The sequence below is a fragment of the Vanessa atalanta genome, chromosome 3 (genome assembly GCF_905147765.1).
Source record: "Vanessa atalanta chromosome 3, ilVanAtal1.2, whole genome shotgun sequence".
NCBI classification, from domain to species: domain Eukaryota; kingdom Metazoa; phylum Arthropoda; class Insecta; order Lepidoptera; family Nymphalidae; genus Vanessa; species Vanessa atalanta.
This window is the reverse complement of record NC_061873.1, coordinates 14110559-14125431: the sequence shown is the minus strand read 5'-3', so window position 1 is coordinate 14125431 and position 14873 is coordinate 14110559. Positions and strand designations below refer to the sequence as shown.

The 14873-nt window shown below is 32.7% G+C and overlaps 1 protein-coding gene across 1 annotated transcript in view; it reads left to right on the top strand.

The window, feature by feature from the left end:
- The window catches only part of LOC125077353 (neuroligin-1-like), a 130355-nt gene extending 116306 nt beyond the window's left edge, over positions 1-14049 (top strand). Inside the window, exons 12-15 of the mRNA XM_047689275.1 lie at positions 7988-8174; positions 10760-10887; positions 11570-11652; positions 13365-14049. Of these exons, the coding sequence (XP_047545231.1) occupies positions 7988-8174; positions 10760-10887; positions 11570-11652; positions 13365-13448 (482 nt within the window). The 3' untranslated portion in view covers positions 13449-14049. The remainder of the gene's footprint in view (positions 1-7987; positions 8175-10759; positions 10888-11569; positions 11653-13364) is intronic.
- The last annotated feature ends 824 nt before the right edge of the window (positions 14050-14873 follow it).

Here is a 14873-nt window from a genome sequence, read left to right as displayed (position 1 = left end):
TTATATTATATATGTGAAATTGTGATCATTGTTTTGTCTTCCTTTTATGTCGATACAGAGCACCCTACCGAGGTGATTTTTTAAAAATATACATATAGTTTAAAGGACCGAAAGATATATCGTAATTTTCGCGAAAAAAAGCATCAGTTCCGCTTGGAAAGGTCGGTAGTATTATTCTGTAACCCATTCCCAGCGGAGGCGTATACTCGTATCATAGAGACAATATCGTTGTTAAAATTAAAATGTTTTGTAAAAGCTGTTTTTTAAAAATTGCATTTAAGCCATTGGACAGAATGTTACTTTTTACTCGACTATGATATTTTACGAAGTATAAAAGAAATAATAGAAATTTTATTTTTTGTCTCAATATTATCTTAGTTTCTAAATAAAATGTTATAAAAATATCGATAGTAGGAATTAAAATATGGTTTGTGCACTTTCTCGTCACTCGAGAGCCGAGACTCTTGGCAGAGTGAATTGATAAATTGCTCTTCTTGCAATTTTTCTCAATTTATTTTCTTATCATATCTGGAACATTCGCTTCATATTTCTTGCGACGGCGTTGTAGATTTTGCAAAATCAGACCGACTTTTAAAACATTGGTGCAGTATATATTATATATAAAAAAAGATAATTATAACTATCAAAGTCAAATTAAAATATACAAACTCAGAAATAAATATCGATGTAAAATTCTAGGACAAATAAAGAAAGGCATATTTAAATGTCGTTATTTAAAAATAGGAGCCGAGATGGCCCAGTGGTTGGAACGCGTGAATCTTAACCGATGATTGCAGGTTCAAACCCAGGCAAGCACCACTGAGTTTTCATGTGCTTAATTTGTGTTTATAATTCATCTCGTGTTCGGCGGTGAAGGAAAACATCGTGAGGAAACCTGCATGTGGCTAATTTCAACGAAATTCTGCCACATGTGAATTCCACCAACCCGCATTGGAGCAGCGTGGTGGAATATGCTCCATACCTTCTCCTCAAAGGGACAGGAGGCCTTAGCCCAGCAGTGGAAAATTTACAGGCTGTTAATGTTAATGTTAAAATAGTTAAAAATATTCTGATGTATTATGTCAAACCTACCGTTATTTGTTTCATTCTACATGAAAATCATCTCATACTCTAATCGAAACTCATTCACGCAATCTATCCTAGCTTATGATTTGAGTAAGCTTACCATACAACAAAATGAACATAACCGTAATGGAAATTAGTAAATTTGCTATTCAGAACTGGTAAATACCACCACTGACCCAATTTTTATTTGGATACCTACCCAAAATGACTGGCACGAAGCTTCTCCACCAAGTAAACCAACCAAACAACTGACTTACTATATTTCTTTAAAAAAAATATATAATGCTTATTTATTTTCTAACATTAGTATTTAAATAAATAGTCATCTCCAAGAATAGCTACGATTTTCACGTTATAATAAAATTGGACTGAATACCGCATATTACTCTCATTGTGTAACCGACGTTCGCATTGCAGTTTAGCCCAGTTCATTCGTGCAAACAGCATAACAAATTTGTGTTACATAAAAACTTTATAAATTATCTTCCTACCGTGTATTCTGTCAACATTTATCTTAGACGTAGTTTCTTAATCAGTACCCAATTTATTCAAAGTCTGATTTTCGAAAACACAACTATGAATAATATATTTTTACCTTTATAGTTCGCTTGACGTTTGAGAAGGATAACTGAAAGATAACCCATGAAAGAAGGAACTGTTTCAAAATACCACCAAACGCAGGAGATACGAATTCGTCTCCAGTTAGGTAATGGCATTTATATGTTACAGTGGTTACAATCGACCAGAGATATATACCCTTAATATGTAGCAAGGGCTGCTTGAAACAACACTGACTTGCTCACTTTTAAACTAAAACAAAGTAATAATGTTTCGCGATACAATAATAGATCAGTATCATCACCATCAGGTGATGATACTGATCTAGGAATTCTACGACCAGAGCAAAAAGTTTATCGTTAGGCATAATATATAAAACGTCATGGACCAAAAAGTGTACAAGAAATTGGTATCGACCAGATCGCATGGCGAAAGTACATTTCAGTCCGAAAATTGTTAAAAGTCAGTTCACCCACCTGTGCCATTTTGAAATTCGTTCCTTCCACTTATTCTCTATTGAAAAACTTCTGGAAGATCTGGCGTTCCCTTATTTTCGCACCTTTGGAGTTTGTTCAAGAAATAAACTAACTATATAAAATAACTAAAACAAAGTAGAAAATAGGAACTATGTTAAGAAATTTAGCACTTTATAAAGTTGAATACCGACTGTACAGCGTGTAAAGACAGTTCCACGTTTAGTATCATTACTCTGAACCTTGCCATTCAGAGCATTTCCTTTAGCTTTAACCACTGACCTCGTTTCGAAATTACGTCAGTAAAACAAATTTCAGCGCAAGTTCTTGCTTTTAATTGATTGCATAACTTTATTTACAAGTGTTGCGGTTGTTGGCTTTAAAAACTTTCCGGTGAAATGTTAAAGTTTTCTTGTAATTACGACTTAGTTTTGTTTTCCTATGACGAATAAGAACTGTATCCCAAAGTAATGCCCTCATTATATACATTTAATCAAGATAACCGAGAAAGCTGACTTTTACATATCATTTAGAGCTTAATTTGAAATTGTCGACCAAGATTTCCTATGAGCCTCCTCCGCCATTTTGAAACAGAGGGTAAATTATGTTTATTTTTACCTAACTTGGCTTTTTGCTGTGATACGAAAATTGCAATTATTTCCTTTTTTTGTGCTGATTCTACGTTCTACAATTTAGGTCATAACGTTGACCGTAGAAATATGCAAACAATTAAGATACAGACCTTTTATTGTATTTTTCTTGTTCGAGCTACATGATTTTCTCGTGATCTTTTTATACCAAAACCCATTTGCTCTGACTTCTTCTTCTTCATATTTATTTATACGTTTATATAACGACCAGCGTATACTTTGTTTTTCTTAAATTTGTTTCTATAAATAAGTATTTTTCTACTGCTCATTTCATTTCATTACACAAAATAATTTCCTCAAACAAACACATTATTTTTATATTTTTAATAAAGGATAGTGCTTTTGGGACAACGCAATAAGCCGCTACCGAATACTTACATTTGAACTATAAATACGTCGCCTGGCAATTTGAAAAACACATAATGGATTCAGGCCCATTATTTTCGTAATCACATCAGGCACAAGATTTACGCTAAGAGGGGAAAAAGTAGGAAGATAGAAGCCTCCAAATATAATTGCCAATTTTCCTTATTTCAAAATCCTGAATATAGAATTTAAAAAAAGAGCATATTCAAAAATTACAAGATAGATTTTAATTAACGTCTAGAAACTAAATAATAACTAAAAAAATATCCATTTGTGACAAAATTCCACTTCTAAAATAAGTCCAACAGCTTGAGGATAATTAAAATGGTGCAAAATTAAAAACAGAGGCAAATTGCTGATTGCATTCTCGCCTCCATTCCGCGCAGACATCATTTATGCTGTAGTTTTATTCGTAACAAACAGCGAGCCACAAATATGCCACTGCTGCACCATAGAATCCTGTTTACAGTTTATAGGCTAATGTTTTGAGCTTATTTTATAACTTTGCAACAGTAAGTTGGATATACGCTATGGTAAAATTTTATTCGACACATTGAAATTGACTCCTCGTTTTCTCACAGTCACGAATACGACGGTTAAAAATAAAATAAGTTTTGCCAAAAAATCCTGCATTCCATCGAATGAGTCAATTGAACGTTTCAGTACCGAGTTTTATTCAAAACTTAAACAGAATATTTCGTCGAGTCTCTTTTAAAATTTTCTCGAAATCGTATATAATATTGTAACTAGCAACATCACAACTTCGACGATGAAGTTACGTTGCATCGTAAACAAGGTCCCGTTCACATGTCTGAGAGCTAGTATATCGGCGACGCTACCTCCACAAATAAGTTTACCCCGTAACATAGCTACCTTATTTCCTTTGCACAAATAACAGCGCTAATATTTTTAGCTGTAAACAAAATATAGAAGTTATCGTTGCGTTTACGTAACGAAAGAACGTAAAGTGTCGACAAAATGTTTTCATTAAACGTAATTCTACATACAATGCTGCCGAATATAAGGAATGTCCCTAAAAATTGTCTCAATGTGGTAAAATATTATTTAAATACTATATAAATAACATTAGTAATCATATTGTCTTTTCGTATTCCATAATTTGGCTTTAGACATATTCGATCTCAAAGGAAAAATTAGGAATTCATCCATCCCCAAAACTTTTAGAATATATTCGATATTTTCCGAAACATTTGACTTTTCTAAAAATGCTTAATTTAGATCTTCAATCAGCTGTATCTAATTAATAAATTAAATTATCATGAAACGCAAAGGTGCATCTACAGATCCTTCCTTTTAATTGGAATGTCTCACAACTTTTTTCATATATACATAAATTTAAAAAGCATGGGCAATAAATGAAGATGAAGTGCCATCGTTAAAGGAAACGAATGATCTTAATATCCTAAAAGTGCCTGCTGAATATTCTGCGAGCATATTTAATTCATCTCGTTGAATTTTAGTAGAACCTATATTGGTCACCTATATTCATAGTACTAGGTCTTATATGAAATTGGAGAGGTTCTGTCCGAGTAAGATCTATATACTTAGCATTTCTTACAGTACTGTGTGCTCGGGTATCCAACTCCTGGGTGAAATTTAGCCGAAGCCAACTTTCTCAAAGGAGATAAATCAAATACGCAGGACATTATTATTATAGCGCATACATTTGGGACTTTAACTAAATTTCAAGGTCTGCGGCAGTGTAAACTTACCATTAAGACAATGAGGCAGTTCTCCCGCTCGGTTAAAAAGGGCGAGTCAGCTAATGTAATTATATCAACTTTATTTCCACGACAGCAATGAACAGTTTGTTTAATGTATATTTTATTACGAAATCTCCTTGAAAAGTCGATGGTACTTTGTATCAAACGGTACCATATTTCAAATGCTTTTAGATAATAATATAAAAGGATATTGCAAATATTAATAAATTTAATTGTATTTAATAAATACATCAACATCATATTGGTAAAAAAGAGCAACTGAATTTCTTGTCGGTTCTTTCAAGATTTATAAGAATCGTCAATGGGGATGAGATATATTTTTTATGAATGATCTTTTACTTTAATAATATACTTTTTTCCTCTTTGAATTTTCCAATTGAAGTAAACGGTTCAAGTTCGTCGCATTAGAAGTTAAAAAATAAAGTGCAGAATTTTAGTTAAGTAGGTAATAATTAATTTTATTTTACCATTATTACAAAACTTACAGTAATCTGTTTTGAATAATTCAAAACTTATATATAGAGTAAAATTTTTAAAGCCACTTCAGGAATTAATTAATTAATTCTTTGCAAAGTTGCCATTAAAATTTTACTTCCATCGCTGTCAAAGAAGTGTCACTTATCAAAATACTGGTGTTTAAATATCGATTTAGCTGACATAATGGCAACACAATGCAATACAAATACAGAAGATGTCTGATTACAAGAACCTCAGAAATAAACCTAAAATAATATAAAACATAATAATTCTGAAAATGTAGATTAAAAGTGAGTATCGGAGACGGGATGCCGATGAAAATATTATAAATTACCTACGGCTCGAATTCCTGGAAAATGAACGAACAAACAAAGCTGCAGACGTCTATCGGCGACCGCCACTAATTGCTACCTGTCTTACAATTTCGATTTTTCGTTACTCGATGCAATGCTTATTAAAAAACGACGAATATGGTGACAAATTAAAATAAGAACATGAAAGAGTTTTACTTTAAATGAAAACAAACTCTTGGAATTATCATGATACAGCATCTTTGGTATTTGATGTCGCTTACAGCGTTTTAATGTCGCTAAAAGCCTTGCACGCTATAAGAAGACAGCATTTTTTACTTAAAACAATATACCAATACTAAGCAGAGGTCTCCTATCCTCTTAAAGAAATTTTGAGAGTTAATTTAAAAAACTCTTCTAATCCAAGTGAATGGCCAAATGTGCCAAAAATTAATCCGACATGTTTAGATTTTCTCACAATGTTCTTTATCAACGCTGAGCAGTGAGCACGAGTTGATAAACACAAACCAAGCACATAAAACTAAGCGATGTTTGTACGGATTTGCGTTTTAATTAAGATTCGCGTGATCTGTGTACTGGACCATCCAATTTTAAGTACTTAAGCTCTCAAGAAAATAGCTCGAATTTATTTATAACTTAAGTATATAAGATTCTCGTCGCTATTTATAAATATACCATCACATAGCATTATGTTGACGCATGTACATTACTAATCCGGTAGCTCGACTCGGCACATCTGATTAATGCATTCATAGCGAACTCATTGTACCGTAACAACAATGGAGCTCTTGAAAATGGTAATTCTTATTTTGCTGAAGTATTTTACATGAATACTTTAAATCATATTCAAGTATGTTTTAGTTAAATGCTTATCTTGTATTGTTTATATTTGTCTTTTGTAGAGCTTAAGTTTGTAGAGGTATTTAGTTTCGCATTCTATTGAGACTAGAAAGAAACGATCAAATAAGGATTAATAAGAAAGCTTATCGCGCCGCTCATTTGACTGCAGTGAATTGTGATTGGTTAACTAAGTAAAATAAGAACCTATAAATTTCCCACCACTGTGTTAAGCCTCCTCTCTTTTTAAGTATTGGAATTGGATTTGGAATTCACTTCGCTATGCTACTCCAATGCGCATGCAGGTTTCCTCAAAATGTTTCCGCACCAATTTGAACTTAGAATAATCGGTTAAAATTGACGCATTCTAACCACTGGGCCACCGCAGCTCATATTAGTTAACAAAAAGTACGTTATTGATACTATAAAACAAATAAATAAATAAAAGTAGGTTATTGATATATAAATGTACAGGAACTGCCTTGTAATTTTAGTGGCTAACTTCCAAACCTCAGTTTCTAAAGTCTTTGATCTAAATTACAGGTCTATTCAATGAAAAATTCACTAGGTTTATCTGTCAAGAAATTTAAAGTAGCAGACATAAACCCAATGGCTTAAGCTCTCCGATTGTATCAAATCGTCCTTTAGAAGAATGATAGTAAGGGGATAGAGAGTGCATCTGTATTTGCAGTTAACTTAACTCAGTGGTCGTGGCCGGTATCAGTCATAAGGTATACTCGGTAGCAAATATATATTCAGTGCGAAGTTACATTTAACGTAAGTTATTCTTACAATAGACGAGCTATTGATACAAACACAGACATTAGTTTTATTATAATGCTGTACTAGGTATTGCACTTCATAAATTCTTGGACCACAATCACGCTGCTAACTAATGCACTAAGCCATGAATAAAAAAAGTGTATGACAAAATTCACGTGTGCAATAACGTCACAACAAGGACATTAATTTTATTTAACGGAGCCACCCCAAAACTGTTGCCAACATTCTAAGACTATACGAAGCCAGAGGCGCAGTTAATTTCAAGTAATGACGTCAAGAAATCAGAAAATAGTGGCGCCCGACATTTTACCTTCCAATATAAATCTCCTGCCGCTGAGTACACTTTTTATTTATTAAGCTTTGGCCAACTTTGTACTCGGTAAATTGTTGGTGCAGTCATTTTTTTTGTTTCAAGACAAATATTGCCAGTAGGATGACCATGATAAGAATAGTTAAAGAACTAAAAGTTCTTTATCTTTTATCACATACTGTTTGAGTGATATTAGTCACACCAGGAGTTACAGAAGACAAGGTATTGTGCAAACTCTTCTGGTTCATCGGCTATTCTACTAATATTTGTTTTACGATTATTATTACGGTTCAAAGAGTTAGTGAACTAGTGTCGTTAGAATCTCAAGGAACATGGCACCTTAGTTGACCACAGCACATTATTATTAAGGCTATTTTTTAATTTGTTTTAGGAGAAATATTCCCAGAGATGTATACGACTCCGGCGCTAGAGGAAGAAGAAACTCCAGAGGAACAGGAACCTGAAGTGGAAGAGTGCGAGCCGTCGCCCTCTGCTCGACCAGCCTTAGCTGCACTCCCAGCTTCACAGCCGTCTCCAAAAGAAGATTCACTGACTACTCTCGATAGTCAATATTACAGGTAATGTTCATTTTAACTTTGCTAACCGGTTTTAACCCATCTGTACTCATCGTTGCGCAAGCGCAACATTTCAAATTTGTTTTTTTTTATTTCTTACAATCGCTTCGAATAACTGTACTCCATTGCTGCGTGACGTGAGAGGATTATTTTTTATATGGAAGTTAAAAATGAAAAAAAGCTTGAATATTACCTAATCTCGATAAGATAACAACAGATCCTGTAAATATATTTAACTAGCGACCCGCCACGGCTTAGCACGGATGCAATGCAGATGCTAATTATACTCTACAGAATGTCGTTACATACAAAGTTAACAACTTTTTTATCATCAGATAATACAAACTGCTTTTTCGTTGAATTTTAAATCTGTAATACCTTCGAAAATATCAATTTAAATTACATGCCATACATACAATTAAAGGGCCGTATTGATCTATATTAAATGCAGAATGTATTTAAGGTACTTAATTGGATAAGGATTAATGCTGTATGCTTAAAATCAATTCGTAAATAAGCCCTAATATAAGCATACACAGGGACAGACAGACAGCGGGAAGCGATTTTGTTTTATACATAAAACACGTATTAAAAAAGCGATTTTATTAAATACTATTTCAGAGAAACAATTAATCAATGATAGGTCCTTGGATGTGACATAAGAGATAATACACCAATTTTTATGAACCTAATACAAAATAAAGCAACAGACAGACATTAAAATTGCCTCCCTGTTGTCATGGACTATAAACAAGATAAATTAATCAACACAACTCACCGAGAATAATCTTGCTAATGTCTTTTCTGGTTTTCCTCAATTTTTGTCTCCATCTTCAACAACGTCTTAATGTAGAACCATTTCTTTTGAGCCTAAATTTTTTTTACGAGAGGATTCAACTGATAAATGTCAATGAGTGATGAACTTCAGCTATATTAACTGGACTCTGGAGTAACGTTGCAATATTTCAGGCAGATGTTCAGCTGTAAATAATATTTCCATCTCTAAAGACTCCCATTAACTCGGCCGGACTAAAAGCTATTGAGGCGGAGTAATATATCTTCGACTTTGAATTATATCCTTCAGATGCTTGAGCATAATAGAACGCTAGAATATTCCTTCACGCTTTGAAAGATTTTATTGATTCTGCAAAGACTTTTTTATTTCTTTGATATTTCCTCGCGCTGCTATAGTTACAGCTTATCTGATGACACAATAGGCGCCGGAAGACATATGTATTAAGATAAAATACTATATAGATATATATATGTATATATGATTTATTTATAAATATCTATAATCTGTTTTATATTTTATTTATTAGTATTTTTTGTATTAAGTATCTGCTATATTTATTGAGTTGTATTTGTTATTATTCCATAATGTAAGTTTTTACTGCACCACCATATTGCCGTCTTCCATTCACATTATTCCTCTAACCTAAAGGTTGTCTGGAAGAAATGGCTTATAAGCCATAAGACCGCCTTTTGCTTGGCCAACTTTGTTTCAAAGAATATATATTTTTTATCTTTATGTATATTTGGTGTGCAATAAAGAGTAAAATAAAAATAATAAAATATATTAAGAATAATAATGTTTTATTGAATGTTTAAAAGTAAGACAGAATAATTAGTTTTAAAATGCTCAATCTTACAATGATATTAATAACATCTTCATGAATAGCATCTTACCAATTGATTGTTTCCAGAAATATAAATTTAACTATTGTCACTAATGCAAAATTTAAGATGTAATTCAACTTTTAAATCAAGCGTGTTCAGAATGCCTTTTGATAGAAAGCAAATTTCGACGTCAACTGGACTTTTTTAAATAAGTTAAAAACAAATTAAAAATATATATTATTATTCTTTTAAAAATACAATAAAATTTGAGTTCGATGACCATTAATACCAGCAAGCTTATTTTCCAGATTGCCTATTATAAATTAAAAAACATAATAATAATTAATGAACTAATTCGAGGTAATAGGCTTTATTTATAAAAATATTTTGATGATTCAAGTTTATTTTGTGGAATTTAAATTAAAACTTCACAAGGCTATTATAATTACTAAATATGCTCGGTTAACGGTAAGAGTATTCGTTTATTTTAATTTCTTTTAATGCTATACTTGTTACTTTTTATATGACAATTAGTTACTGTTCTCGAATAGGTTTATAAGTATTTTTTTTAATAATAAATTTGATTAAATCATATAATAATTGTATTTTTTTCATTTTTTTTTTCATTAGCAGCCCGTAAATGTCCCACTGCTGGGATAAAGGCCTCCTCTCCCTTTGAGGAGAAGGTTTGGAGCATATTCCACCACGCTGCTCCAATGCGGGTTGGCGGAATACACATGTGACAGAATTTCGTTGAAATTAGACACATGCAGGTTTCCTCACGATGTTTTCCTTCACCGCCGAGCACGAGATGAATTATAAACACAAATTAAGCACATGAAAATTCAGTGGTGCCTGCCTGGGTTTGAACCCGAAATCATCGGTTAAGATGCACGCGTTCTAACCACTGGTCCATCCCGGCTCAATATATAATAATTGTATATAATGAACATTTTTTTTTTCCCTAGTTACACAGTAGCGCTTGGTGTAACGGTTGGCGCTGGATGCTTCCTATTGGCACTGAATCTTCTGGTGTTTGCCGGTATCTATCTGCAGCGTGGTAAGAGACGCACCAACCGTCGACCGCGAAGAGAAGGTAACCTTAGCATTTCTCACTTTTCTAAATAAATTTATTGAAAAATTTTTTTACTAAATTTTTGCCATATCGGTTGATCAACATTTATATTCAAAACACCTGCTGATTCTCCCTCCGACACAAAATGATTGAAAACGTCTTGCAAATTACTTTGCCTTTGCAAATCTTAGACAATGATAATTATCTACTGCACGAAGCATCTCTGAGGATGGTACCTTTCCTTTGGTAATATTTAAAAAAAAAGATAATCAATAACAAAAAACACCTTTAAACAGTAATCACTACACATATGTATATTGTAATGTATTTAGAACTTTAGATGTCGAACAAAAATATTCTTCCTATAATATAATATAATTTAGTTTTTCTAGTCTTCACGTTATCCTTAAAGCGTATCTAAAATGATATGATCTTAACATTTAAATTTGAAAATTATTTCTCACAAAGCATGTAATAAAATGCCATAAATAAACATAATTCCAAAGCATTTATGTAAACAATTAAACAAAATGCGATTCATCCTTTAAAGGAAAATAAGTCATTGAAGTAGAACACTTTTGAATATATCACGAGCAATGTAGACTAACGTAACTTGTTATCAAAGTTATATGTAGTTTGCAATTTTACTTTTGAAAGTGCGATTTAACTTCGCTGATTCGCTCAAAAGTGTCTGTGTTGACAGGCAGCTGTAGCAGTCGCACGGGGGCGGCTTCGATGAGCAGCGATCCCATCACCATCACCTCGCCGAGGAAGAGCACGCTAAAGGTAAAACTATTGTTCAATTACATTTCTTTCACTCGGTGGTAGGTCTTGGTGCATATTCTACCGCAAAAAAGCAACTTTTAGTATTGATGTGTTCTTTTTGAATGGTGGGTGAGCCCTTTCAACTACAGGCACAGGATATAACATTGTACTTCCCAAGGTTGGTGGCGCATTTGCGATGTAAATTTTGTTTTTCTTAGCGTCTCAATATCTACCTTACTTACACAAATCTTTGGGTTATATTGTTTAATGACACTTCAAATAAGTAACACAGTGATTTCGTTATATGAAAATATTAAAATAATTAATTAATCTGTGCCTTTTTGGTACAAATAAAAGCCAGAAAAAAGAAAAAAATAATAATTAATTAATTGATATAATGTACTATCGAGTTTTCTTGGGATTTTCACAAATATGTTTATAATTAATCTCGAGCTCAACAGAGAAGGAAAACATCTTGAACAATCTTCACATGAACATATTTTGTTGGATTAAATCCTACCCAATGTGTATCCACCGCTTCGGAGCGTGGCCAAAACCTAATCTTCAATAAGAGAGATCGTTGCTAGCAGAGTGATATTTAGACTATTACTTTTAGAAAGGAAGAAATTTTGTAGATGCAACACACATAGTATACAGCTAGCAAAAATAGTCCTCGCGGAAAAAGGGATTCCAGAAATATTCAGTTTAAAAAAATGTCAAGAAACGTCTGATGTAAAGCAAATTATTTAGCAAATAGTTCAAAGAAGATCTAAAACTATTGTGAACAAATATTAACCGGTAGCATTTTCTTTCCGAATAACGAAACTACGAGCGCGTAGTTTATATTCAATAAGTAGGTTTAATGTTGCTTTATTGAATAAATGAATTTGAATTTGAATTGAATTTATCGAGAAATTTTCGAAATGTGTCGGAAAGATTACAATACCATGAAGACAAATAGCGTAATTGAAGCGGGAATATCGAACAAGAATAATATGAACGTTCATTATTAAAATAATTTTCAAATAATTTTACGCTTCATTCTCCTGGAGAGGAGTTGTCATTAAGTGCACCCATTTCACAATTCGGGACTGATTGATGCTCAAAATGGCGGGATAATGCGAGGAGAGATGACGCGGCAATTTCGCTTATTGCAACACATCGGTTGTACGTTTGATCATGTAAGACCGGCGATCCGCATGAGTTGACTATAAGTGCTCGTGTTATTATGGTTGAATTAGTTTTATCGAATAACTTTATCGGTCAAATATTAAAGGCTTCTTTATTAAAGAACTAAATTATAAACATAACACGATGATTTTTAATTAACACGGCTATTTTTATTGCTATAAGTATTTGAAACGGGATATTTACCATGTTTTTTATTTTTATCTGGTGGAGCTCGATATTTCCATATTATCTACGAATGTCTTGTTCACGAGACTCAGCTCGACCTCCACCAAATAAAAATAAATAAACATGGTATATATCCCGTTTCAAGCACTTATAGTAATGAAACGATGATTATTATACCTATATACTGTATTGTTGTAATGTTCAATCCTTCCAAAAATTTATACAAAAAATGCATGATTAAATTTTCTACAACGTATAGTTCTGCAAATGACGTAAAAAAGTTGTCGAGACAAAAGTATTTCACCACATAATCGCTAGCTTTTACGAATATAAAAACACAATAAGCAGCCTATTAACATAGCTCTCGACTTCCACAGCGCAGCAGCGAGGCAGAACTAAAGGAGAGACCGAGCAGCGCGCCCCCAAAAAAACGCGTACAAATACAAGAGATCTCGGTGTAGAAGACTTCTGAGCGGGCGCGATTATAATGTGAATAATGGACGAGATAACTTGTGAAATTAGTGGAGTGAAATATTTCCGTCGTGGAATGTAGCCATCGGATCGTCACGGGTGGGCGAGCTTCGTTCGCTCCAATGACTCTCCTTGCATCGGTAGTTCGATGCACGTGTGACCTATCCTCTGACTGTATTACCCTCTGTGGATTTAACCCTTCCTATATATAGTAATGTATCAATTCTGACCAATGTACGGTTATCGGTTGTATCCGATTCGTCTTAATATCGTGTGTAGCCAAAGACGTTATTGTGTACCGACTGTGTGTAAAGTTAAAACGGTCATTACGTCGTGTGGTACCACCGGAAGGCAAATTATGTTTCTGTTTTCAGTTGTGCTCTCGTATCTTTTTGTCAGCCGTGACTTTACATTCTGAATTGTGATTTTAAATTTATTTCTTCACTCTGAGCTTCCGACTCGAAAATACAAACAGTTCTTGTTATTGCCTTTTATTCTTTGCAACCTAAAGAAGCTGAAAGATAAGGAATGTGAAGTGTTTTATGTACTTCAACGTAACGAAATAAACTTAATTTGTGTATACAATTTGTGTCACTAATTTTAATTTTTAATATTGTCTATTGTTTTTTTTTTTATTTCGGACGAAATTCGATAAAATTTTTATTTTATGCAATTATAAGGCAATGCTTTTTGTGATTATATAAATTCATTTCTCATTGAAATAAATACTGAACATAACGACGACGTTTTTCCATGTTTAAGTATTAATATAGATTAAAAAACTTTTAAAAGGCCACGTCTCGACATAAGTTTGTACATCTAAATATTGAAAATGTAAGTATATATAATATATCTACGTTTACATCACCTTAAATTCCAATTTAATTAACAGATTGGTTATTATTAATGAAACTAGGATTAATGATAGCATACCCAGGATGTAAAACATTTGTAAAAAAAAAAAAATAAAGATTCTATTTTCAAGTTTCACGCAAAAGCAACCGCGGGTAAACTTCTTTAAAAATTTAATTTGATTCCTGTTTGTTAATATGTTTTATCTATCGTGATTTCTATATATTTTATATAACCTCGTTGACTATTTTCAAATTTACTAATAGTTAATGTATCAATGTTTAGTTAAATATATAATATATCGCTGTAGTTGTAACATTTACCTCATACGATCTCTATAAAGTATTTAGAAATTTTGTAAAAATTTACTGTTATAGGTTCGTATTGTGTAAATCTGTCGTTATGAGTAGTTAAGGAAAACCACTTTTACTTCACTTTTGTTCTAGCGTTATGAGTTAATCACTGCCGATAATTTTCAAAGTGAAACTACGTAACGTTTACACGTGTAATGTTTTCAATGACACGTTTATGACGAAATTTCACGTTCATTTTATTTTATGATG